Raw genomic sequence first — 25,895 nt, 5'->3', positions numbered from 1 at the left:
GGAGAAATGTCTATTTAGTTCTTTGGCCCACTTTTTAATTGGGTCGTTTATTTTTCTGGAATTGAGCTGCAGGAATTGCTTGTATATTTTTGAGATTAATTCTTTGTCAGTTCCTTTGTTTGCTATTATTTTTCCCATTCTGAAGGCTGTCTTTTCACCTTGCTTATAGTTTCCTTCGTTGTGCAAAAGCTTTTAAGTTTAATTAGGTCCCATTTGTTTATTTTTGCTTTTATTTCCATTATTCTGGGAGGTGGGTCATAGAGGATCCTGCTGTGATTTATGTCAGAGTGTTTTGCCTATCTTTTCCTCTAAGAGTTTTACAGTTTCTGGTCTTACATTTAGATCTTTAATCCATTTTCAGTTTATTTTTGTGTATGAAAGTGTTTTATTATGTTAAAAAGTGTTCTAGTTTCATTCTTTTACAAGTGGAGATTCCTTAAAAAACTGGAAATAGAACTGCCATATGACCCAGAAATCCCACTGCTGGGCATACACACCAAGAAAACCAGAAATGAAAGAGACACGTGTACCCCAATGTTCATCACAGCACTGTTTACAATAGCCAAGACATGGAAGCAACCTAGATGTCCATCAGCAGATGAATGGATAAGAAAGTTATGGTACATATACACAATGGAATATTACTCAGCCATTGAAAAGAATACATATGAATCAGTTCTAATGAGGTGGATGAAATTGGAGCCTATTATACAGAGTAAAGCAAGCCAGAAAGAAAAACACCAATACAGTATACTAATGCATATATATATGGAATTTAGAAAGATGGTAACGATAACCCTATATGTGAGACAGCAAAAGAGACACAGATGTATAGAACAGTCTTTTGGACTCTGTGGGAGAAGGCGAGGTGGGATGATATGGGAGAATGGCATTGAAACATGTATATTATCATATGTGAAATAGATCGCCAGTCCAGGTTCGACACATGAGACAGGGTGCTCAGGGCTGGTGCACTGGGATGACCCTGAGGGATGGGATGGGGAGGGAGGTGGGAGGGGAGTTCAGGATGGGGGACACATGTACACCCGTGGCTGATTCATGTCAATGTATGGCAAAACCACCACAATATTGTAAAGCAATTAGCCTCCAATTAAAATGAATTAATTTTAAAAAACAGTATTGATAAGATACCTAAACTGAGGACTAAGACCTGACCAATGGACTTTCTGGGTGAGTTGAACTTTAATAAGAGCAGCTTCCCGAGCGATAAAAGTCTAACTGCAGTCAGTTCAAGAAAGAGTCAGTCAGCAAAATCCAGTTTGGGAAGCAAAAGAAATACATACCAAGGAATAGACATAGAAGAAGAATCCATGTTAAGAGATATTAAAAGAGATAAACCAATTGTAATATGTGGGCTTTAAATGGATTGATGAACAAATCACAAAGTAAATCCATAAAAATTTAGATTCAAAGTATTAAAAATACATTTATAAAACTGGGAAGTTTCACATTAACAGGGTAGTTGATGATGTTAGGGTTATTTAATATTTTTAGGACTGATCATTATATTGTAATTATGTTTGGTTTCTTGTTTCTTAAAAGTATTCTGTGTGTTATATTTCAGAGATAGTTACAAAAGAATTTATGAATACAATTATATGATGCCTACTGCGTGCATACTAAGTCACTTCAGTCATGTCCCACTGTTTGCGACCCCATAGACTGTAGCTCACCAGGCTCCTCTGTCCATGGGATTCTCCAGGCAAGAATACTGGAGTGGGTTGCCATGCCCTCCTCCAGTGGATCCTACTGACCCAGGAATTGAACCTGTGTCTCCTGTGGCTCCTGCATTGTAGGCAGATTCTTTATCACTTAAGCCACCAGGGAAGCCCATGATGCCTAGTATTTGCTTCAAAATAACCATTGGTAGGGTGGGAGTAGGAGTTGGAAGAAGGATTATCAACAAATTTGTTGAAGCTGAGTGATGAGACATGCAATACAGTTTTCTATAGCTTTGTAAATGTTTGAAATTTTCTATGTAAAAACATTTAAAAGAGGAGCATGGTTGAGAGAGAGAAAAAGAAAAAGACTCCAAGTAAAGGCAACTTTTCAAAAGTTTGCTGTACAGGAGAGGAGATTAATGTGCAATGGCCAGAGGCGGAGAGGAGTGAAGGGTTGCTTTTAAGATTTAAGAATGTTGATTTTATTTGCTTGCTGCTGCATGGCTTTCCAAGAGGAAATTAGTTCTGAAAGATAATTTAATTCTTTACTAACTGGGATGTAAATTACAGTGGTGAACTTAAGAGAGGTCTAGAATTTTTATAAGAAATCAATACTCATAGATTTAATTTCAGTTGAACCTACAGAATGCTGAAAAGTCAAGCACATTCTAAACTTGCTAATTCTTTTCTAATATGCCCACAGCCATTATTCACTCCTATCCATTCACCAAAAACATACTGTCAGAAACCTTCTACCTAATAACATTGATTGAAAATTCAGTTTCAAAGTTATGATCTGCTAACGTATTTCATTAGCCAAGTATTGTGCATGATAGTTAATTCATTTGAATTAAATGTAACAAATGACCGAATCAAAAATGGTAGAAACAAAAGAAATTGTTGTTTAAATTGGGTAGCCACTCTTTACAATCAAGCTTTCCAACTCATTGACCTCTTAATAGAGTTATTATTAAAGATTTTCCTTAATGCTCCACTGTACTGACTTTTTTCAATATTGGTGGCTAAACTAACAGGTAATGAGTTTTTGTGTTGCAACAACTTCTGACAGATAAATAGTGAGCAGGGAATGTCTGTTTCTATGGTTTCTGTTTACAGTAGAGACGAACATGCACAATGGTTGTTTGACTTGTTACTTTCCTCTGTCATAGAAACTTAAGTATTGCCTTCTTATCCTCTCCTTCATCTCTTCCATCGTATCTTCATTCCATTTTCTTTCTCTTCATCTGACTCTCTTTCTCAATGTCCACTACCTCTAGGCTCCATTAAACATGATTTCATTTCAATTTTTTATTCTAGGAAAATTGTCTGTACAAAAAAAGGGACATGCAGTAGGAGATCCATCTGCCTTTTTTTTAAATAAGTTTGTCTTACAAAATACTTGGTTTCTAAAATAGATCTGCAATTTAAGGAGTAATAACAGGTACTTTCTTTGCTTGGACAAAGCTTCTCTCATGACATATTCTCCAGTGATAAGATTAGCTTGCTCCCCTCTTTCAGCAGGGACTAAGATCCAGCAGATAAGGTAAGCTCCAGGAATGCAGTAACCATGCCAATTACTTGGGTTACACTTAGCAAATACACTTACTTTCTGCTGGATCAAACTAAACCATATGTTATTTATACTCCTATCTTTTTTTATAATGGCCCAAAACTATAGCAACCACAAGTTGCTGACATATGCCAAATGAATAAGAACGTAGGTTTGAAAAACAACTTGGGATCACTCTTCTCGCAATACCCTCTGTACAAAACTAAATCACTAAGCGTGTTCAGTGACCTCCATCAGCTGCAACAATGCAGTTACAATGCTAAAACAAAATGCTTTCTAAATATTTTATATTCCCAGAACTGTTGAGCAAAACTTCCTGGGAGATGTTCTTCCTTTGCATTTGAAGATTAGCTTCTATTAAGTTAATTTCAAAGTCAAATTAACTGAAAAAGTTCCAGAAAGGAAAAAAATACTATTTTGTCCATTATATAAATGAACTAGCTTTATAAGATAAATATAAGTCTTCTTAACTGCAAATGTAAATGTATAGATAAGGTGAACAAAGTAAATGAAAAGTGAAAAGTCATCATTGGAATTGTGTAGAAGCTTATGTAAACCTGACCTGATATTCAACCATCTATTCTTTTAAATCCTCAAAAGGAGATTTTGGAGTCTATATGTGAACATGTCATCAGAACAAAAGTGGTTTTACTATTATGAACATACTATTTGACTATTAAATCAGCAAACAAATCCTTCTTGTTTGCCTAAATGGAGAATGTCAGACTTTCTTTGTGAGACCTTCTCAATCAGTGGAAATGAGCAAGGCTATCAATTCCTCTAAGTCCCTGCAGAAGTCTCCTGTTTTACCACTTTGCCCATACAGCCAGTTTTCCATCAGTGAATGCAACAGACCTCTTATATCACTACCGAGCTGCTTTAATCCAAACTGCCCACGGTCCAGGCAGGAGGTCCATTCATTCTTGGATCACTGAAGTCAATCATTTCATTTCATTCTCAGTATGATGAGTATTTTTGTGGGTTCTTTTCTTTTTACACTGTGAAAGATGATCAGCACTAAAATGTAACATATCATTTGGATGGTAGAAAAAGGTAGAATGAGGGAAGAAAAGGATGTAACTCACTTTCAGAGACAATGATTAGCATTTTATTTTCTTCACTATAGGACCCAACAGAAAGCCTGCCTTTGAAATGTTACATCTGGTTATAGTCTCCTTAGTATAAACACTTATGTAGCACAAATGCAAAAACTCCAGGGATATTTTTTAATACAGTTAACATACTATAAGCCTAAAATTATGGACTTCCCTGCTTGCACACATTTGCCTGCCTTCCATTCTTAGCATGGAGATGCTAAGTATCCTTAACAGTCTTTCCTCAACTACAAACCAAGCCAAGCTATTGCCTGTCTACTCATCAATCCCCTTTCCCATTCTCTCTAATCCCTCACATTCTCACTTCGTCTGTCTTAAACATCAGTTTTACTTTATATTCTTTTATTTTAGCATATGAGATCTTCAGTTTCTTCTGATGGGGTTTATTAAAAATTCATCCCCTTTTTATGAGTCCCTTTGCTGTTCACCTGAAAACTGTCACAACATTGTTTGTTAATTGACTATACCCCAATGTAAAATAAGTTAAAAAAAAAAAAATCATCTGCCTTTTTACTCACATTTTAAACCACTGCGTGCCTTCCTTCCCTTTTGTTCTTGGCTCTTTGTATGTTTCTCCTCTAATGCATGGGCCTCACAGAAGGCTAAAGCCTCTAGGGAGGGCACTTTTCTGCCTTGCCTTATGGATCAAGCGATAACCAGAATGAATCCTACACACGTGCACAAACACACTGACTGCTATCCTGGAAACAAGGAGAAAGGGCCGGGAGGTTGCATCAGATACTCCAGTAGACAAAGATATGTGCCCCTGGTTAAAATTGAAAAGAAATGAAACAAGAATGAGGGAGGAGAGACAGTGCCAACTAGTGTTAGACCCAGAAACGCAAAGTGGGAGCAAGATAAGGGAGCAGTGGCAGGTTGGTGGCTCAGACGGTAAAGCATCTGCCTACAATGAGGGAGACACGGGTTTGATCCCTGGGTTTGATCCCTGGGTTGGGAAGATCCCCTGGAGAAGGAAATGGCTACCCACTCTAGTACTCTTGCCTGGAAAATTCCATGGACAGAGGAGCCTGGTAGGCTACAGTCCACAGGGCCCCAAAGAGTCAGACACAACTGAGCGACTTCACTTTAATTGTATTCTATCAAGCAACCTGTTAGTTTGGCTTAGAATTAGTCTCTCAACAAAGCTCAAAAAAAAAAAAAAAAAAAAAAAACAGTGTTTTAAAGTACTCTTTAATCAGTAAGTAGATTAAGACATAAAATTATTTTCTTTATCATTCAAGATCCTAAACATTAAACATGTCTAGACCTCTACAGACTCCTACAAAACTCAATATATGTTCTTAAGAGTAGAAATAGAAAAAGAATTCAAAACAGAAAGAAAGAGCAGGAAGAAAATAAATTAGACTTAAGGTCAAGTCCAGTTATTATGAACACGCATTTAACTGGACTCTGAGCTTCCTCATAGCTAAGAATAAAAATGTGATGTGTAATAAATTAAGAATTTACTATCTGCTATAAGGAAGTAAATCAGTTTCTCAAGAGAAACAAGCTATGTGTGCTAATTTAATGGCAGGTTCTTGTATTTTTAAAACATGATTCCTTTTAGAACATGATAAAACCTATACCACCTTATCCTAAAAAATGCACAAATATATATCACACAAATTTTATCTGCCATTTCACAGAGCTCATGAATTCTCTCAGGCCCCTGTCTGGAACCTTTAGGAATCCATAGTCCATAGGTTAAGAATTATTGTCACCAAAGTTTGGAGGAGTGTCTTAAAAGTCATAGTGGATAAAGACAACAGTAACGGCAAAAGCTCTATTTTTAGGTCTGTCTTATATTAGGAGGACAATATAATTCAGTGAAAACCATATTGTGAGAAAGGCAGAGTCATGAACAATATAAGATTAATCACATTATCTACATTTGACCTCTTGGCCAGCATTGTTACCTTTAATTTTCCTGATTGATGCATGAAAATCACTCTTCTACTCATTTCTTTAAATGTTCAACAGAAGCATAGAATCTACAACACTAAGATAAGCAAATCCAACAGCTGTTTGTCATTCTCTTACCTTATTTTATAGTTTAGTAACATATATGCCCAAATAATATATTATTTGATTTTATTTGAAGACTTCAGAAAATAGAATCATATTATATGCAATCTCTTAAAATTTTCTTTCCACTCAACATTATACTTTGAAAACATACCCATGTTGTTGCATGCCACTCAATTCATCATTTTCACTAATGTATAAGATTTCATTGAATAAATAAACCACAGTTTATCCCTCTCTTATAATGGACATTTGGATTGATTCCAGTCTTTCACTGTTAGAAATTGAATTGCTATCTACATTTACTAGGAAAAGGTTAAATTTACCATGGAGAAGGGGGAGGGGAAGAACTCATACATTATTTGTTAGTAACAGTCAAGGTCATGAGCTGGCTGGTAAAATGGATGTTCATTATTCATCATGCTTTAAATCTTACCTTAAGTTTCACACATTCTTTTGTAGTTATAAAATGTGTTTTTTAAATAAAACTTTTTGAAAGCCATTGGTAAACTGGAATATTTTGTAATATTAAATTTTTCATAAAGTGAACCATGATGCTTTAAAAGTTATCAGTGGTTTCACTAAGCACCAAAACTATCATAAGATAAAAATCATCTATTGAGATCCTTTGATGTCCATTATTTCTCATGTAACTGTTTCACTTTCTACTGCTTTACCAGGACCTACAAAATCAATAGCATGACTTTCCATTTTCTTAAACTACTGCTTATTAAAGTAAAGTTTTTGATAAGAGATAGTACAGAGTTCAGAGTGATTCGCATCAAAACCAATAGGTGCCTATAAACTATTGCATAACACAGATATAAGAAACTGAATCACTTTTGTACTGTTTTTACCTGAAACATTATTCTATTCTCTCTATGATAGTACCCTGAAGTTAAACCAGGAGTATCCTATAACTATAGTATATAACAGAAGACGGAGAAGGCAATGGCACCCCACTCCAGTACTCTTGTCTGCCTGGTAGGCTGCAGTCCATGGGGTCACTAAGAGTTGGACATGACTGAGCAACTTCACTTTCACTTTTCACTTTCATGCATTGGAGAAGGAAATGGCAAGCCACTTCAGTGTTCTTGCCTGGAGAATCCCAGGGACGGGAGAGCCTGGTGGGCTGCCATCTATGGGGTCGCATAGAGTCGGACACAACTGAAGTGACTTAGCTGCAGCAGCAGCATAATAGAAGATAATCAGGGCTTACCTAACAGATGCCCTATTTGTCTTCTAAGAAAATGCTTAGGGCTATATATTGCCTTTTTATTCAGAGGACTACATATTGCCTTTTTGTTCTGCAACAGGAGTATCTGAGTTCATTCTTTTTATTTTGTAAAATAGTACTACAGCTATACCATAAAAAAGGATTAAAAATGTAGATGAAGATTTATAATAAAGTATGAAGTATTTTCAAAGAGCTTTTAAAGTGACCAAGTATTTCCAACTAAGTTTTGATCATCAAGCCTATTTAATATACAGATCTTCCTAGACTTAGGATAGAGGTTATGTCCCAATAAACTTATCATAAGTTGAAAATATTGTAAGTCAAAAATTCATTTATTACGCTTAACCTTCTGAACATCATAGCTTAGCATAGCCTACATTTTATGTGCTCACAACACTTACATCAGCCTACAGTTGAGCAAAACCATCTAATAGAAGGCTAGTTTATAATGTAGTAATGATAATATCTCATGTAATTTATTATGTACTGAAAGTGAAAAACAGGATGGGAGTATGGGTACAGGATGATTTTAAGAGTACGGATTGTTTAAAAACTCACCATTGCATGGCTGACTGGGAACCAAGGCTCACTGCCACAGTCCAGCATCATGAGTGAGCATAGCACCCTGTAACGCTAGCCCAGGAAAAGGTCAAAATTCAAAATTCAAATTATGATTTCTGCCAAATGCAGATTGGTTTCACACCATCATAAAGTTGAAAAGTCATAAGTCAAACCATTGAAAGTTAGGGACCATCTCTATTTTCCTATATGCTTCTTTTCTTTCACAGACAAACTTCTTTAAAAGTTATTTACGTATTTGCTGCTTCTACTTTAAGACCTTGAGCTAAGCTCAGTCTTTCCACATGACCCTAAAACTTGAGAGTATAGCACCCGAGAGAAAAGTCTTTAATTTCTCCAACAGTTTTGGGAAGCCCAAACTGCACTAAGGCTGAACCCTTTATTTATCTTCATTCTGCTTTAACTTCCAAATCCAAATATCTAACTCACCGAAGGATGTTGCAAAGCCGCCAACTCTGATGCCCTAAACAGGGTGAAACTTTTGGAAAATCCCAATCAAACATAGTCCTTAAGGCCCTGAATACTCTGCTCAGAGATGGAGGCAGCTAAGTTCCACTGCTTTTTTTGATTTTGTCTTTCCTCAGCTCTGATTCTCAGGATGGACCCAAGTCCCATGAGTAGAGCCCTATCATACAAAACCTCTATGGCTCAACCCAGCCTATACCTCCCAGTGCAGAGTCCTAGTCAGAGCATGAAGTTCCTTGTTATAACTCGCTTACACTCTTCACTGCATGATATCATCCATAATTACATGATAAAACTGCTTTTTAGTGTCACCAGTAATCTTCCGGTAAATCTAATGATCTTTACTTCTTCCTCATTACTCTGACCTTCGTTTAGCATTTGACCCAAAACCTCCCTCTTGACATTCCATTTTCTTATTTTGATCAGATGCTGTTTGTTTTTCTTCTACTTTTTGAATTCTTCAGTTTCCTTCAGGAACTCTTCTTCCCTTTCTTAGTTAGGTTTTGCTTTCTAACAGCTAGTCTTCCCTCCTTATCAGAGAGGGTTGGTTCCAGAATACCAATATCTGTGGATGCTCAAGTCTCCCATATTTATAAAATCATGTATTATTTGCATACAATCTACACATATCCTTTAGAGATACTTTAAATCATCTCTGGATTGTTTATAATACCTAATACAACATGAAGGTTATGTAAACTGTTGCCAACATGTGACAAATTCAAGTTTCGTTTTTTGGAAATTTTTTTCCAAATATTTTCTATCACATTTAGTTGAATCAGTTCAGTTCAGTTCAGTTGCTCAGTCTTGTCCAACTCTTTGAGACCCCAATACACAGATATAGAATCTACAGATATGAAGACCTGACTATATTTGGTTAACTCAGGAATCTAAAAGTGAGCAATTTGGAGTTCAACTGATCTTAGCTGGGCTTGATCATGAGTCTCCACTCAGCTTGTGAGTCACCTGGGACAAACAGGGCCTCTCTTCACATAGTCTTCCGTCCTCTAGGAGGTTGCTTGAGCTTTTTCATAGTAGTTGCAGAACTCCAAGGACAATAAGAAAGCAAGCCCCAATGTGTAAGCCCTTTTCGATCTCTATTCCACTGGACAAAGCAAGTTTCTTGGCCAACTGAGAGTTTGTATGGGAGGAGATTACCCAAGAGTGTGTAACAAGGAGGTGTGAACAACAGAGTTTTTATTACAATCTACTCACCACGTCTACTCACCTAAACTATGGGCATTTCTAAAGAGTTAATCTTTGACTCCTTCTCCTGTTTCTTAGCCTCTCACACTATAGTTCTGAAATCTACAATGCCTGCAGTTCTCATATTCCTGTAACATCTATAACACCTCGGAGTGAATGCCTTCAAATATTTATCTTTATAAAGTAGATCTCTTTTTGCCCATATTTTTGTATTTCTGCATTTCTCCTGGACATTTTCACTGAGATGACTCATTAGTACTTCACATTCAACATTCTTAAAAGTGAATTGTCTTTCTTACTGTTTCAACCATGCCTCCCAAAAAAAGAGGACTTTATGAAATGTATATTTCTCTTAATATTTCACGTGGTCTCAAAAACATATTTTTAAATCCTCTCTCTTTTTCTTCTAATTAGTTTTGCCTCTAGTATTTACCAGATAAGAATGCTCTTGCATTTATTTAAATCTGAGTTTCAGTTTTCTTGTCCTAAAAGCAGTGATAAGAAAATTTGCCTTGCGGACTATTACAAAGATTAAATTAGTGCATGTATACAGTTTTGTGTGTTCAGTACATCAAAGATACTTAAAAATGTTAATTATTTCTCTTCCCCTAAGTCCTCTTGATTTTTCATTCATGAAATTCCTATATTCCTACTCTTCCTTTTTTAACAGTACCACAATTAGAAATTAAACCCTGATAAACTCATGCTGGAAACATTGGGTACAGCTTCTCTATCGCCACCTAGCCTGTCTCTTCTCCATTTTATTTCCACATCATCACTGTCTTTTTAAAGCATGACTTTTCATCTGTTTATCAGACAAAACCCAAAGTCTTTAACCTGGCACACATGATCTTTTCCAAAACCTTGTCCCAACCTCTTTTTCCAGATTTATTTCTCATAGCTCTCTCCATAAATACTTCAGTTAAATTATACAACTTCCCATTCCCTGAATATACTTTTACTTCTTTTCCCCCATGTTCAACAATTTATACTGAATTGTCTCATGGATAAGCATTGAGTAAAATTAAATCAGACAGTGCTGCTACTACAGGGAATTTACAATTTCAGGACACAGTAGAGAGTCTCACTTCCTGGGATTACAAATTGTCTGGAGCACAGACATTGTCTTAAACAGTTTTCTAGTCATGATGCAGGAAATGTAAGTTTCCTGCCCTCTAAGAAAATGAAGATCATGGCATCCGGTCCCATCACTTCATGGGAAATAGATGGGGAAACAGTGGAAACAGTGTCAGACTTTATTTTGGGGGGCTCCAAAATCACTTCAGATGGTGACTGCAGCCATGAAATTAAAAGATGCTTACTCCTTGGAAGAAAAGTTATGACCAACCTAGATAGTATATTCAAAAGCAGAGACATTACTTTGCCAGGAAAGGTCCATCTAGTCAAGGCTATGGTTTTTCCTGTGGTCATGTATGGATGTGAGAGTTGGACTGTGAACAAGGTTGAGCGCCGAAGAATTGATGCTTTTGAACTGTGGTGTTGGAGAAGACTCTTGAGAGTCCCTTGGACTGCAAAGAGATCCAACCAGTCCATTCTGAAGGAGATCAACCCTGGGATTTCTTTGGAAGGAATGATGCTAAAGCTGAAACTCCAGTACTTTGGCCACCTCATGAGAAGAGTTGACTCATTGGAAAAGACTCTGATGCTGGGAGGGATTGGGGGCAGGAGGAAAAGGGGACGACAGAGGATGAGATGGCTGGATGGCATCACTGACTCGATGGACGTGAGTCTGAGTGAACTTCGGGAGTTGGTGATGGACAGTGAGGCCTGGCCTGCTGCAATTCATGGGGTCGCAAAGAGTCAGACACGACTGAACGACTGAACTGAACTGAGCTAAAGACTTCACAGTCTCATATGAAAGACATAAGTTATGCAACTAGCCATCATATGATAAAAGTAGAGAGTCCAGAGGCAGGATGGAGGCAGGCAAACCTCAGTTTCATCATTTATTAGCTGTGTAGCTTTGAGCTGCTGCTGCTGCGGCTAAGTTGCTTCAGTCATGTCCGACTACAGAGTAGACGACCCCATAGACGGCAGCCCACCAGGCTCCTCTGTCCTTGGGATTCTCCAGGCAAGAACGCTGGAGTGGGTTGCCATTTCCTTCTCCAATGCATGAAAGTGAAAAGTGAAAGTGAAGTCGCTCAGTCGTGTCTGACTCTTCGTGACCCCATGGACTGCAGCCTACCAGGCTCCTCCATCCATGGGAGTTTCCAGGCAAGAGTACTGGAGTGGGCTTTGAGCAGTTTGCTTAAATTCTCCTAGCTTCAATTTCTTCATCTGTGAAGTGTAGTGCTAGTCACTCCGTTGTGTCCGATTCTTTATGACGTCATGAACTATACCTGGCTGGCCTCCTCTGTCCATGGAATTCTCCAGGCAGGAATACTGGAGTGGTTTGCCATTCCCTTCTCCAAGGGATCCTCCCGACCCAGGGATCAAACCCAGGTCTCCTGCATTGCGGCAGATTCTTTGCCTTCTGAGCCACCAGGGAAAGCAGCTACCTCAGCAGATTGTAATATATAAGGTAATACAAGTGCAATTATTTTGTATTTTTTGAGTAGCATAATGATAAAGTCTCAATAAATATCAGTTATTAATTATTATTCTGGAGGCGGGCATGGCAACCCACTTTGTTATTCTTGCTTGGAGAATCCCATGGACAGAAACATGTGTGGGCACTACAGTCCGTAGGGTCACAAAGAGTTAGACACAGCTGAAGAGACTTAGTGTGCACATTATTTATTATTGTTCTACTAACAAGTTATACGAGATTATGGGGAAAACAAACTACGAATTATTTCTATAAAGGTTAGAAAAAGACTCTTGGGAGGGGGTCAAGAGAGCGGAACCCTGGAAGAAAGGTGTGATTTTCCCAAAACCAGAATTTCTCTCTTCTACCTCTGCACATATTCATCCATGTATTTGGTTCCTCAACATCCTTTAAAATACTATTTTGAAGTGCAAGCTGTGTGACAGACAGTTGTGCTACTGTCTGGCATTTATCAGCATCTGCCCTATGCTGGCTGAGAAAGAAAAGCAGCCCTGGCACCCAAGAGTTTGCCTGGCACTTCAGACTAGGCCTGGGAATTCTCCTGTTGAACATAAACACCAACAGCAGACAAGGCCACTCCGTGACCATGACGGATCAAGGCAAAAACAAGATCAGCTCACTCTTAACTATATCTGAACACTTACCAGAAAAGTGGACATTGTCCAAGCACAAAAATGACCAAGCATCCACCTATCTTGGTTAACATAAGTGACTGCTCTTTCTTTACCAACCATAACTTTAATCTTGATCGAGTCTTCCCTCTTTCTCAAGAAGATTAACTAAGATACAAAATCATACAGTTACCCTGCTTCCTGACAGTAATCCATCCAGAGCAGTCTTGCTTCCTAAACTCTCCCCAAAGTCAATGCCCCAAATCCTCTCATGTGTTCTAATACTCCTACTGAGATGCTCCACTCTTGTCCATGGGTTGCGTCTCTTTCCTTGTAATGAATAATAAACTACTATAGGTATGTTCTTGGTAGTCCTTGTCTAATAGGCATTGACATACATTCTTGGTTTAACAGTCTTACCTCCAGAAACTGTAAAATTATCTGGAGAAAAAGCACTGTCTTATTCATTTTGTTATCTCAAAAAACAATGCCTTTAACATGGTAAATATACACAAAAAGTGTATTCAATGGATACATGAGTCTGGTAGACTCTATCTTCTTCAATGACGAGAAATGCTGAAAAGATTTGCAGAAATTATCCTGAGTCCAACTTCACAGAAATAACACAGGCACCTCCAGAGACGACGTTCTGGCAGCAACTTTGCAAGGAGCACGATTCTGGAGCTTGCAATAGTGTCCCTTATGGGAATCTTGGTATGTTGTAACTAATTTTCAGAAATGGCTAAAAGATAGATGTGATACTGGAGTGACTTTAGTCTATCAAATTACTGGCCTTTCACTGGAACAATATAGGCTTCCCAGGTGACGTTAGTGGTAAAGAATCCACCTGTCAGTGCAGGAGATACAAGAGACTTGGTTCGATCCCTGGGTTGGGAAGATCCCCTGGAGATGGAAATGGCAACCCACTCCAGTATTCTTGCCTGAAGAGTTCCATGGACAGAGGAGCCTGGCAGGCTATAGTCTATGGGGTCATAAAGAGTCCAACATGACTAAGCAACTGAGCACACATATAGGATTTTCCTGAATCATCCAAATCAACTGCCAGTGTGTTATGCAACATTTGTGTTAGTGAAAAGATTTATTTTAAAATAAGATTCTAAATGTTCCTCACATTAGAAACCTAAAATAAAGTTCAAGGGTTTCCCTAGTGGTTCAGTGGTTAAAAAAAGAAAAAATCCACCTGCCATGGAGGAGACACAGATTCAATCCCTGGGTCAAGAGGAGCCCCTGGAGAAGGGAATGACTACCCACTCCAATATTCTTGCCTGGAAAATTCCATGGACAGAGGATCCTGGCAGGCTGCAGTCTATGGGTCGCAAAGTCAGATATAACTGAGCTACCAACACTTTCACTTTTCATAAAGTTCAAAAGTTCTCAGCAATAATATTTCTTGAATTGTATTTTCATTTTACCCTTAAGAAGGCACAAAATTAATGGATAAAAACTCTAATTGAGAAATTTATTCTGAATTTAAAGTCTATAAAATAATGTCATATAAATAAAAAAGAAAACATGAAAAAAAATTAAAGGCTAACACTAAAGTTAGTTTAGTTTTTAAATAGGAAAAAAATCTAACTGAAAAACTTTGTGGGAAAAAATGACATGACAAAGATATTACACAAGGGTAGTTTATTGTAGTATCTGAAATTCACCAAATGAGCAATAATTTGGGTAATACAGATCATATGTTTTACGTTTGAATCTATGCATTTTAGAGAAATTCTTCTGTTATGTTCATCTTCAAAGAAACATCCACATAGACTAACTGCTGAAGTTGCAGTCTTCTGGAAAATAGCCTTAGGATGTCTGAAATATTATTCAAGCTGCAATTAATCTGCATAACTACCTTCCCCAGAAAGTCCTTCCAGTGCTATGATGTGCTAAGAACTGGGAGTCAGAGAATGCTGCAGAGAAATTAACAGCTAATTAGCAAGAAAGCTAGTAAAAAGAAGATGTAATTATTTTGTTTGGTAATGTTTTAGAAGGTAATAGTGGCAATCCTAATATTCAGTGAAAAAAAAAAAGTCAAACTTTCAGCATGCACAAACTGGAAAATATTTCATACACATAATAATTTGAAGTTGTATATGTTCAGCATAAAAACTGAAATTACAACTCTGGTCCCACAACATTAATTTTGTAAATTGGGTTTTGCTTTTCCATCCATTAAAAGCTCAGGCCAGTGATTACTTTAAATTAACCACAGCATAGTTTCAGTTCAGTTCAGTTTAGTCGCAATGAATATCAAACCAGGAACTGATTGTGAATCTCACTGAAATGATATCCAAAAACAACATATATACATACCATTTAGGTATTCATTCTACATTACAAAGAATATTCAAATCAGTCTATAACCCCCTAAATATTTTTCCCTTAGGGACCGAATCAAGCCACGAATCTCTAGGAGCCTGGAAATTGTGCTATTATGACTAAGAGTATAACCAGAAATTAAGGCATGGGCAATTCATTGAGAAAAAAATGCAAAATGGCCTATCCCTAAAATGAGGAAACTCAGTAGATTTTCTTGCTAGGTTAAAAAAAGCAACTCGGAGAGAAACAGTCAAAGAAAAGAGGTGATTCTTTTTTCCATAAGACAGCTGCTTCTTATTTCAATAAAAGACTTGAGATTTATAGATAAGCAATCACTATTTAATTATTCATTTACTCAACCAACATTTATGAGTGTTTATTATGCACAGGCACTACATGAAGTTTCAGAGCCCAAGGCAATAGCTCATCTCCCCACCTCCCACAAACAGCTTAGAGCCTTAGTGAAAATAACAATAATGAAAACTGATAAAGGCTCTGAGCAGGAAGACCAAGCCTTCAGGGAGAGAGGAACAAACAAGGTAAGACCTGAGGGATGAATGAGAACTGGTCAGGAAAAAAAAGAGGGAGAGTTTGCAAGCGCAATAACCCACTCCTGGGGTTTCCCAGGTGGCGCAGGGGTAAAGAAGGCAGAAGATGCAAAAGACCCAGGTTCAGTCCATAAGTTGGGAAGATCCCCTGCAGAAGGAAATGGCAACCCACTCCAGTATTCTTGCCTGGAAAATCCCTTGGACAGAGGAACCTGACAGGCCACAGTCCGTGGAGTCGCAGAGAGTCGGACACGACTGAGCAACCGAGCGCACACACACAGGAAGCTCAAGACCACAGGGAAAGGAGAGTATGGGAGAAAGATGGAAAGATGCTCATCGTGTGGATGCTGAAATAGGGAAAGAATATTGTGGGTTGAGGCTGGAGTGGGGTGTGCAAAGTGTCATCCATTTAGGCAGAGGTAAAGAAAGAGCTGGCCAGCTAAATAACAGATAACATTTCTTAAGCCCTGACTATGTGTCAGGTTCTCTATGGTGCATGCTTTCTGCACAACAACCTAATTAATTTATGTCACATGTTGATCCAATGAGATAGGGGTCATTTTTATTCCTATGTACTGTAAGTTGCTCAAAGTCACATGGCTTGGTCATGACAGAGCCAGATTCAAATTCAGATCTTTGGGACCCATAGCCTGGTTTTTAAGCACACCACAGGCCAGATCAAAAAGGGTAACCAGCATTATACCTCAATCAAAATTCTGTGTCATTAACATAGGGACCAAGTTAAAATATCCACCAGAAGAACTAAAAAATGTCTCTGATTTTTATTTACTGTATAAATTCTCACTGTGGTATAAGTAGTTGCGAAATACAAAGTTTTCTGAGCTGAAAATCAGACACTTAGTTGAGGCAAAGTCTTGTAGGCTTCTCTTTCGGAAGCCTCAGAACCTAGTCCATAGGACACAAGGTTTGCTTAACAATGGTCCCACTTTACTATAGAAGGTTGTGTCTACTTTCATATCAGTTTGGTGAAATGCTTGAAAAAGTAATACTAGGATCTATCTACAGAGACAAACCAAACCTTCAAATAAATTCACTTGAACAAAATCAAACCAGTTTGAAAAAAAAAAAAAACCAATAGGATCTTTCTTCTTTTTCAAAGAATGAATTCAATCAAGCTAGAATTTAAGTTCTAATCTTTAGGACTGAAGCACAGTAGTGTATGAGTTATTAATATTCCACACACATATAATATTTCCCCTTACTAAAAATTTGTTGAAAACCTGAGAAGGAAAAAATAACCCATGCTTTTATTAAGAGAGAGTGGTTCTGAATGGCATATTGCAGCTGAAACTTCCAAATTAAGTTTACCAATTAAATGACTGACTCCTGACTTATTTTAATAATTCCATACTATGGTACTTCATTGCTTCTCAAAGGAATAATATTTTGAGATGCCTGTAATCAAGTTTTACTGCTATTAATCTACTATTTTAACTGTTATTAATTATACTTATACTTTTACTTTGATTTTAATGAAGTTCTGCTGATTTCTCTTTTCCTCATTTCTGTAATTTTGCCATTGTTCTTATAAAATGTATTTAATGTAGCAGTTAATTATCATTTTCCTTAAAAATGATGAAAATTATATATAATGCATTCAATAATGGACATAAACACAGTTATATAAACATAAATGCAGTACAATTATATTAATATGAAAAATCATGTAATAATATAGCTGAAATGTAATTTTTAATAAATTTTAAAAGTACCTATTTTACTTCTTTTTCTTAAATTTTATTTATTTCTGGCTTTGCTGGGTTTTAATTTTTTACAAAGTATTTCAGCAATAAATTTATCACACTGTTATTTTATATCAAAGGATAAAGAAATAAGATTATATCATAATTTTATAAGAAATGCAGTCATTTAATTACAGAGTTTTCCAGTTAATCTCAGCATAGAAGTATGCTTTTGTTGATTTAAATTATGTCTGAAAATTCTTATCTTGAGATTATCCAAAACATTTAATTTGATAAGTAACCACATGTATTCTTATAATGCATTTTACTTTTATATAAAAATAAACATTTTACTTAGTTTTTTAAACTATAGGTCTAAGAATACTTTGTCTTCAAGGAGAGAAATTGAAAATATGTTATTTTCCAATTCTACCCATATGCATTTAGTCTTCCCTGAAAACTAGAACAAAGGGAAAGAAATAAATGATGTGGATTAAGAATATTTATGCGACTGCTTACCCATCGGTGATTTTCTAATGATTTCAACTACTCAAAGTAGATATGTTAGATTGATTTGTGAATATCCTGATGCCTTTTTTCTTTATTTATTTATTGATGGTAAATAATTTTTAAAACACATTGTTCCTCTCTCTTTAAGATTCAAATGCAGGCTTCATATCCTAGCAGAGAAAGACATCTACTGACATCTAGGCTGAAAACAACTGGGAACATTGTGTACAACTTATATTGGATAATTATTATTAAATTCAACAGTATTCAAATAACCAAGTAGCAAAGTTGCAATTGTATTTTTAGATAGTGGTGTAAGAGAATTTGCTTTTTTGAGCATATACTAGTTTATTTCCCCATGCTACTTTCTTCAAGCCTTAGCAATGACTTAGCAATGACTTTCTTCAGACCTTAGCAATGACTTTAAGTTAGATAAAATCTTGACAGAATTTTAGTCTGACACATTAAAGAGGAGCATGATTATAAAAATATCCCTTAAACAAATAGAAATTCGATTATCTTAAAACTTTATACAATTCTAACACTTTTATCTGACAAGCATAAACTAACAACGAATTTACAAGTTACAAATATTTATTCTCGTGCTCTTTTTCAAGGCTGTCTGTATCATGGTGAATAGGAGAGGAATTGTGAACAATATACCTTTTGTTGTTATTGTTTGGTCCTTAAGTCGATGTCCAACTCTTTTGCAACCCCATGGACTGTAGCCCACCAGGCACCTCTGCCCATGGGGTTTCCCAGGCAAGAATACTGGTGTAGGTTGCCATTTCCTTCTCCAGGGGATCTTTCCAACCCAAGAATCAAACCCATCTCCTGCATTGCAGGAAGATTCTTTCCCACTGAGCCATGAAGGAAGCCCAATCTACCTTTACATGGCAATAAGAGTAGGAAAATCTTTTCACAAAGTACTTCTGAGTCTAGTCCAGTTTTACATTAAAGGTGGGAACCACCACAAGCACAGAAACAATTAGGGAAACAACTTTTAAACTCTTCACAGAAGAATGATGCTTTGTGGAAATTATACAATTACTGATCTTTTTGCTTTTCATCAATATATTTCATCACTTGAATTTTTTTATTAATGGAATTTAAAGCCATTGTTCTTGGCTTCAAGATTCATAGGTAATTTCCATACCATTATTTTCTGGGAGAACTTTAACTATATCTCTAAGAACATTGAATTTTAAAAGGGTACAGTGAGTTCTGAGTAATCAGAGCCTAAGAGTAAGATTTTTGAGGGATTCCATGTTGAAGATGTGGAAGAAAAACACTCATCTATGAAAGGATCTAGGAATTAAAATTGAAGATAAAACAGTGATTCTTCCTAGAAACAAAATAAATCATTAAGAATGAATTTATTATATCATTTAATGTAAAGTATTCAGAAAAGGTAAAGCATTTCTAGGTGGAATTTAGTCATCAATTATTATATTAGTTTGTCTTTTAATAATAGTCTAGTTCTTTTTCTAACATCTTTATTTCCTAATGTTAAACAAAGGAACAAACCAACACTGAAACTTAACTGACATGCCCTGCCACTGATTACTCCAAAAGTATTTGCACTGTCTTCTTATTAATGCAAGTCAAGGATAGAGACATTAACAATAAATACTAAAATGTATTGCACTAAACCAGTCTAAAACGGAACAGGATGATAAATTTCATTGATTTCCCACTGCCTCTCATTCACACATGTGAAGATAATAATCTTTACTTAATACTATATACCGAGCTCCTTGTAAAATAAACATTAACTTTCATAGAATTCATAAGCTAAAGGAGGAAGTTTATTTATTTATTCATAAGGAATACAAGTTTAAAAACTCACATAAGAAAGTTATTAAAATAAGCTTTTTAAAAAAAATAATAATTCCCCAGGGTATTAAGGCACTGTGGGTTACTTGGATACCTTCACTTAGAAGACTAAGTTAAAATTGCTTCTACTTGAAATGGGGTGAAATTCTAGAGGCTACAACCACCTGCATAAAAAGCATTGAAGCAATTTAGCTATTTGGTTGCAAGAACCTTATTAGCAACCTGGGTTCACAGGTGAAAGTCATGGTGTACACTTAAAAGGAAACAAGTGGCTCATGCTGACCTGGAGGCATGAGAGCAGTATATGAGCATCAAAGGTTTGTTTTTTGTTTTTTTTGAATTATTTTCTAACTGGAGTATAATTGCTTTGCAATGTTGTGTTAGTTTCTACTATATGGCAATGTGAAACAGCTATATGTATACATGTATCTCCTCCCTCTTCAGCCTCCCTCCCACACACCCACTCTCATCACCCCTCTAGGTCAGCACAGAGCACCAAGCTGAACTCCCCGTGCTACGCAGCGGCTTCCTGCTAGCTATCTACTTTACACACGGTAGTGTATACCTGTCAATGTTACACTCTCAGTGTGTCCCACCCTCTTTCTGCCCCTGTGTCCACAGGTTCGTTCTCTACATCTGCATCTCTATTCTTGGGCATCAAGTTTTTATGCCGGTGGACGTGAAGATCCCAAGAAAATCCTACCACAGAGATACAGGATGGTAGTAACGCATGGGAACACTGCTGAGAACTAATTCCAAGAGGAAAGGTCAGGAGTTACGCACAGAGGGAAAAAAGTATTCTTGGCTACAGACAACCCCTGAGAATCGAAAAACAGCCATGATAATGTAACTGTCTTACTTTGTTAGGCGAAAAGAATCTAAAGAAGTAAGGCTGCTGTGTTTGATCCTGTTAAACCAAAACAGTATTGCTTTTGAAATGCTGATTTCAATTCACTTGCTGTCTTCAGCATCTATTGTTCTGTCAAGTATGAATGTAGTTGAGCCACTACATTTGAAACATAAGAGGTCATGTTCCTATATAATAGAGAAATCTAGAGGTCTAGGAGACCCCAGAGAACTTACAGATGAGGAAACGGAGCCCTAAGCAGTTAAATGAATTGAATATATATAAACTAGTATATTATGAATTCAAAGCACTAGCATTAATATTATGTTACACTGAATATAAAACATATATAATGCCATACCTTACATGGAAATCATGTAGTAGAAAAAATCATATTATAAATGCATATAACTAAGCACTCAGTGAATAAAGACATTTCATATAGATTATCACAGAAATAAATGTTCATATAGGTGATTTTCTCATCTGAGAACAGTTCAGTTCCATTTGTCAGAAGTCTAGATTTCAATTCGTTTCTATTTAGGTTTAAAATAAGGCGCTTCTTAACATTCATAGACCCCTGATGTTGGAAAAAAAATCTCAAAGTCCCCTAACCCTCTCTGTATTTGAATTTGAGTTTGGAAAGCAGCAACAATGCACCATAGCTCTTTCTACAATATTTTTCCCCAGGCCAGTAAAAAAATGCTGCAGTTCACATCAAAAGAGAAAACATATAAGAAAATGAGTGAGTCCCCAGAGGTGCCTCTACTAAGAATACACTCTATAAAATGAGTCCTGAGAAACATTCCCAGTCTTGGGTTTCATTGGAACGAGGTAGAAACAGTTTGGGCAAGTAACACTCAGAGGCTGCTTCTCAACTCACCACACCCCAAGTATCCATTGTCAAGACCTTGCTCTATTTTATATTCAAACCACCACTAGCATAACCTTGCCCTTCCCCCAACTCCCCATGCCACTACTCCACCTGCCACTTGCATGGATGGATGGATAGGTGCACAGATGGATGGATAAGTGCCTAAGTACATAAAAGTTTCTTCCTTGGTTCCACTATAAGGCATAGGATTTATTCAAATATCAGGGTAAAGCCTATCCCCTTCTCTGGAGAAATAACGTCATTATTTTCCTTGTTAAAACCTCTTGAATATCTGTAGCTGGCTAATTTCTAATTATAATAAAAACCAAATGGGATTCAAAGAAGACCATCCAGTCATGATTTTACTAGGAAAAGGTAACATCTTCTAAATGTGACCTTCTATTAATTCGTTCGTTAGCCTTTGTGTGTCTATCAGGACTGGAGTTGATGCTTCAGAAGTTTAGAAAAAGAGAGAGCTGGACTTGAGGTTTGAAAATGTGGTTTAAGGGAGACCTATGATACAGCTGCTGCTGCTGCTGGTGGTTGAGTCACTAAGTCGTGTCCGACTCTTGCGACCCCATGGACTGTAGCCCACCAGGCTCCTCTGTCCATGGGATTCTCCAGGCAAGAATACTGCAGATGAATGGATAAGAAAGCTGTGGTACATATACACAATGGAGTATTACTCAGCCGTTAAAAAGAATACATTTGAATCAGTTCTGATGAGATGGATGAAACTGGAGCCGATTATACAGAGTGAAGTAAGCCAGAAAGAAAAACACCAATACAGTATACTAACACATATATATGGAATTTAGAAAGATGGCAATGATGACCCTGTATGCAAGACAGCAAAAAAGACACAGATGTGTATAACGGACTTTTGGACTCAGAGGGAGAGGGAGAGGGTGGGATGATTTGGGAGAATGGCATTGTAACATGTATACTATCATGTAAGAATTGAATCGCCAGTCTATGTCCGACGCAGGATACAGCATGCTTGGGGCTGGTGCACGGTGATGACCCAGAGAGACGTTATGGGGAGGGAGGTGGGTGGGGGGTTCATGTTTGGGAACGCATGTACACCCGTGGTGGATTCATGTCAATGTATGGCAAAACCAATACAGTATTGTAAATTAAAATAAAGGAAAAAAAAAAGAATACTGGAGTGGGTTGCCATTCCCTTCTCCAGGGGATCTTCCCAACCCAAGAATCAAACCCAGGTCTCCTGCATTGCAGGCAGTTTCTTAACCAACTGAGCTACCTGCTAAAGAAACCCAGTTCTATGTTAATATGAGGCACGACTTCTTTTGTGCTTAGTTACTCAGTCGTATCCGACTCTTTGTGACCCATGAACTGTAGCCTGCCATGCTCCTCGGTCCATGGGGTTTTCCAGGCAAGAATACTGGAGTGGGTTGCCATCCTCTTCTCCAGAGGCCCCAACCAGGGATCAAGCCCGGGTTTCCTGCATTGTTGCAGGCATATTCTTTACCATCTGAGCCACCAGGGAAGCCCTGACTTCTTTTATAGCCAAAGAAAAGAGAGAGTATTAAATACACCATTTGTTTACGTTGATGAAACTGCCCCTAGGACAGGTGGAGTATGCCACTGTAACGGAAGTCACTTCAAAAATTACCTTCCAGTTTCACTCTCACCTCTCAGGGGAGATGGGTTTCAATTAGAAGGATCTTTCCAGTACTTCCTCATAACTTTCTAAGCAGCTCTTTGAAAATTAATGGGTTTGCAGCTAGGTAAGAAAGAAAAACCCATTATCCGCCCTCAGAGAGTTGAGAAATAGTGTGTGTGATACTCACGGCTCTGCCTGGAGGCTCCTGTCTTCAGCCACATAGTTAGAAGGAATGTAGCCCTGCAGCTGCTGGCCGGCGCTGTCGGCCCTTTTCTCCAAGTGCCTGGCCAGCCACCAGCCCTCGTGGGACTTGTCTAGGACTTGGAGCTTGTCACCCGCGTGGAAGCTCAGGTCCTCGGCTGTCCGAGCCTGGTAATCAAATAGAGCCACAAAGAACTGGCCCTGGCTTCTCTCGGGCTCTGGAGCCGGCGGCCGGGGAGGATCAGGAGGGCAGTCAGCCCATGGGTTCTGAATCACCCCGGGCTTGTCTGCCTCCTCAGACCACCAGCAGGGGGGACAACAATCCAGGTAGGTCCGGAGCCTCAGGCAGAGGTTACCCATGGCGCCCCCGGGGGGAGTGGGGGAGAGGGCCTTCTCCCTCTCCCCTCACTCTCTGCAGATCCACTTTCTCTTCCTCCACCCGGAAACTTTGCAATCCGCACCAGTCCTGCTGGCTCTGGGAGAGTGTACAAAGCCCCGTTCACAGCTGTCCGGCCAACCTGCTTGCAGAGACTCACCAGCTCCAAGGCAAAACCAGGTGGAAAGTGGGCAGCTGATCGGTGGGAAGGTTTCTCAGGATTCCCACCACAAAAAGAAATTTGAGAACGCTTTATTTAGACAAACGCCTGAAAACAGAAAAGAGGCATCTTGGTTCTTGTCCCAGGAAAAAGTTACCAAGAGAAGCAGGTGAACTCCAAGTAAGTCTGTCTCCACATCTTGCCTTTGCCAGCAGCTCTCTCCCCGCCTCAAGTCCGTCTCAGAGGTTTGACCAGTCCTGACCCTCACTGCTCTTTCTTTTCTGCTAATGACTAACCAACCAGCCCAGGCTATTGCCTTTAACATCCTGAGCAATGAACAGACTGTAATAATTTCTTCTTACTTCCTGGTTCCTTTGTGCCTGTGATCTTAATGGGATTCCGGTCCCTTCTACCTCTCTCTTCTCCCACACCCAAGGGAGACCAGCGCCCTCACCAGGGAGCCAATTCCTGAAGCAGCTGCCAAAATCCTCACTTCTGAACAGACAAGCTAGCCCAGGGACTGTTTTGTCCTGCTGATCTACCAGCACAGAAAATAAAGGCAGTGATAGGTCCTTTCATTAAGATGAGTAGGATTGTTTTGCCACCACTAAGGGAAATAGGAAAATTAAAGCGTTTGGGTATTCGCTGCTAGACAGAACGGCAATTGGGAAAGAGTCAGTGAGTCCCTACCTTTTTTTTAATCACCGTGAATAGATTTTAATAGCCTCAAAATAAGTTCAAAGTCTGGAAAAATACAAGAACAGATGACTAAAATGCTGAGAACCCAAAATACTACATTTTCCCACAGAGACAATTTCCCATCCTTCATGTACTATTTCTGAAACACGGGGGCACATACATACACACACACACACACACACACACACACACACACACACACAGACCAGGTGACAAGTGGAGAGAAAGAGTACAAGGGTTGCATATGAACTGGTGTGGAGGTGCTTGCTGTTGAACTCTGACCTCTAAGCCTGCACTAATTCTTGCTAACTTCATTGGCAGGAACTCAGAAACTAAGGAAGCCAAAATCTTGGACAGAGATTCCAATAGGCAGTGAGTTTTGTTCTACTTTCCCTAGTTCAGGACAGCTGTCTCACAGATAGGTGCCCTGGATCCCAAGAAACCTAGGCAGAGAGTTTAGACAGATCAACACAAGGCCATTTTCACTAGCAGAGAACTCTGCCAACTTGTTTAGGCTGTGTTACTTATTTTTGCATAAGGAATTTATTTTAAAGTTTCTCTCTTAAAAACAATTTCTCTGAATGTTACTGGATCCCTGAACCCCATCCAAACTCAGACTTTCTGTTCTTTGTCAAACAGCAAAGCATTTTTAGTAATCAGAATAACTGAACTCAAGAAAAAAAGGGAAAAAGAAGAAAAGAAAGCAAAAAACTGTGGCCTTAGTCTCCCTTCCTATTTCCTTGTATCGAAATCAGACATTCATGATGAACAGATCGTTTGGTTAAAACAAGATCTCATATCATACTTCCAGATTTCTCCAATTGTCTTCAGAGTCAGATTGTGTGTATAAGTGTTTGTGTCTTAGTCGCTCAGTTATGTCCGACTGTTTGCAACCGCGTGGACTGTAGCCCATCAGGCTGTCTGTCCGTAGAATTTTCCAGGCAAAAATACTGGAGTGGATTGCCATTTCCCACTCCAGAGGATCTCCCTGACCTAGGGATCGAACCTGTGTCTCCTGCGTTGCAGGTAGGTTCTTTACCACTGAGCCACCAGGCAAGCCCTCAGAGTCAGAGCAGAAGTACTAACGTGGCAGAAAGAGAAAAGCCAAAAGCCAAGCCAGG

The 25,895-nt window shown here is 38.2% G+C and overlaps 1 protein-coding gene across 1 annotated transcript in view; it reads right to left on the bottom strand.

The window, feature by feature from the left end:
* FRK (fyn related Src family tyrosine kinase) overlaps positions 1 to 23,899 on the bottom strand; it is a 98,499-nt gene extending 74,600 nt beyond the window's left edge. Inside the window, exon 1 of the mRNA XM_052645829.1 lies at positions 23,526 to 23,899. Coding sequence (XP_052501789.1) covers positions 23,526 to 23,899 — 374 coding nt within the window. The remainder of the gene's footprint in view (positions 1 to 23,525) is intronic.
* Positions 23,900 to 25,895: the final 1,996 nt, after the last annotated feature.

The sequence above is a fragment of the Budorcas taxicolor genome, chromosome 9 (genome assembly GCF_023091745.1).
Source record: "Budorcas taxicolor isolate Tak-1 chromosome 9, Takin1.1, whole genome shotgun sequence".
In the NCBI taxonomy this organism is placed as follows: domain Eukaryota; kingdom Metazoa; phylum Chordata; class Mammalia; order Artiodactyla; family Bovidae; genus Budorcas; species Budorcas taxicolor.
The sequence above is the reverse complement of the archived record's forward strand: the minus strand, read 5'-3'. Positions and strand labels throughout refer to the sequence as shown.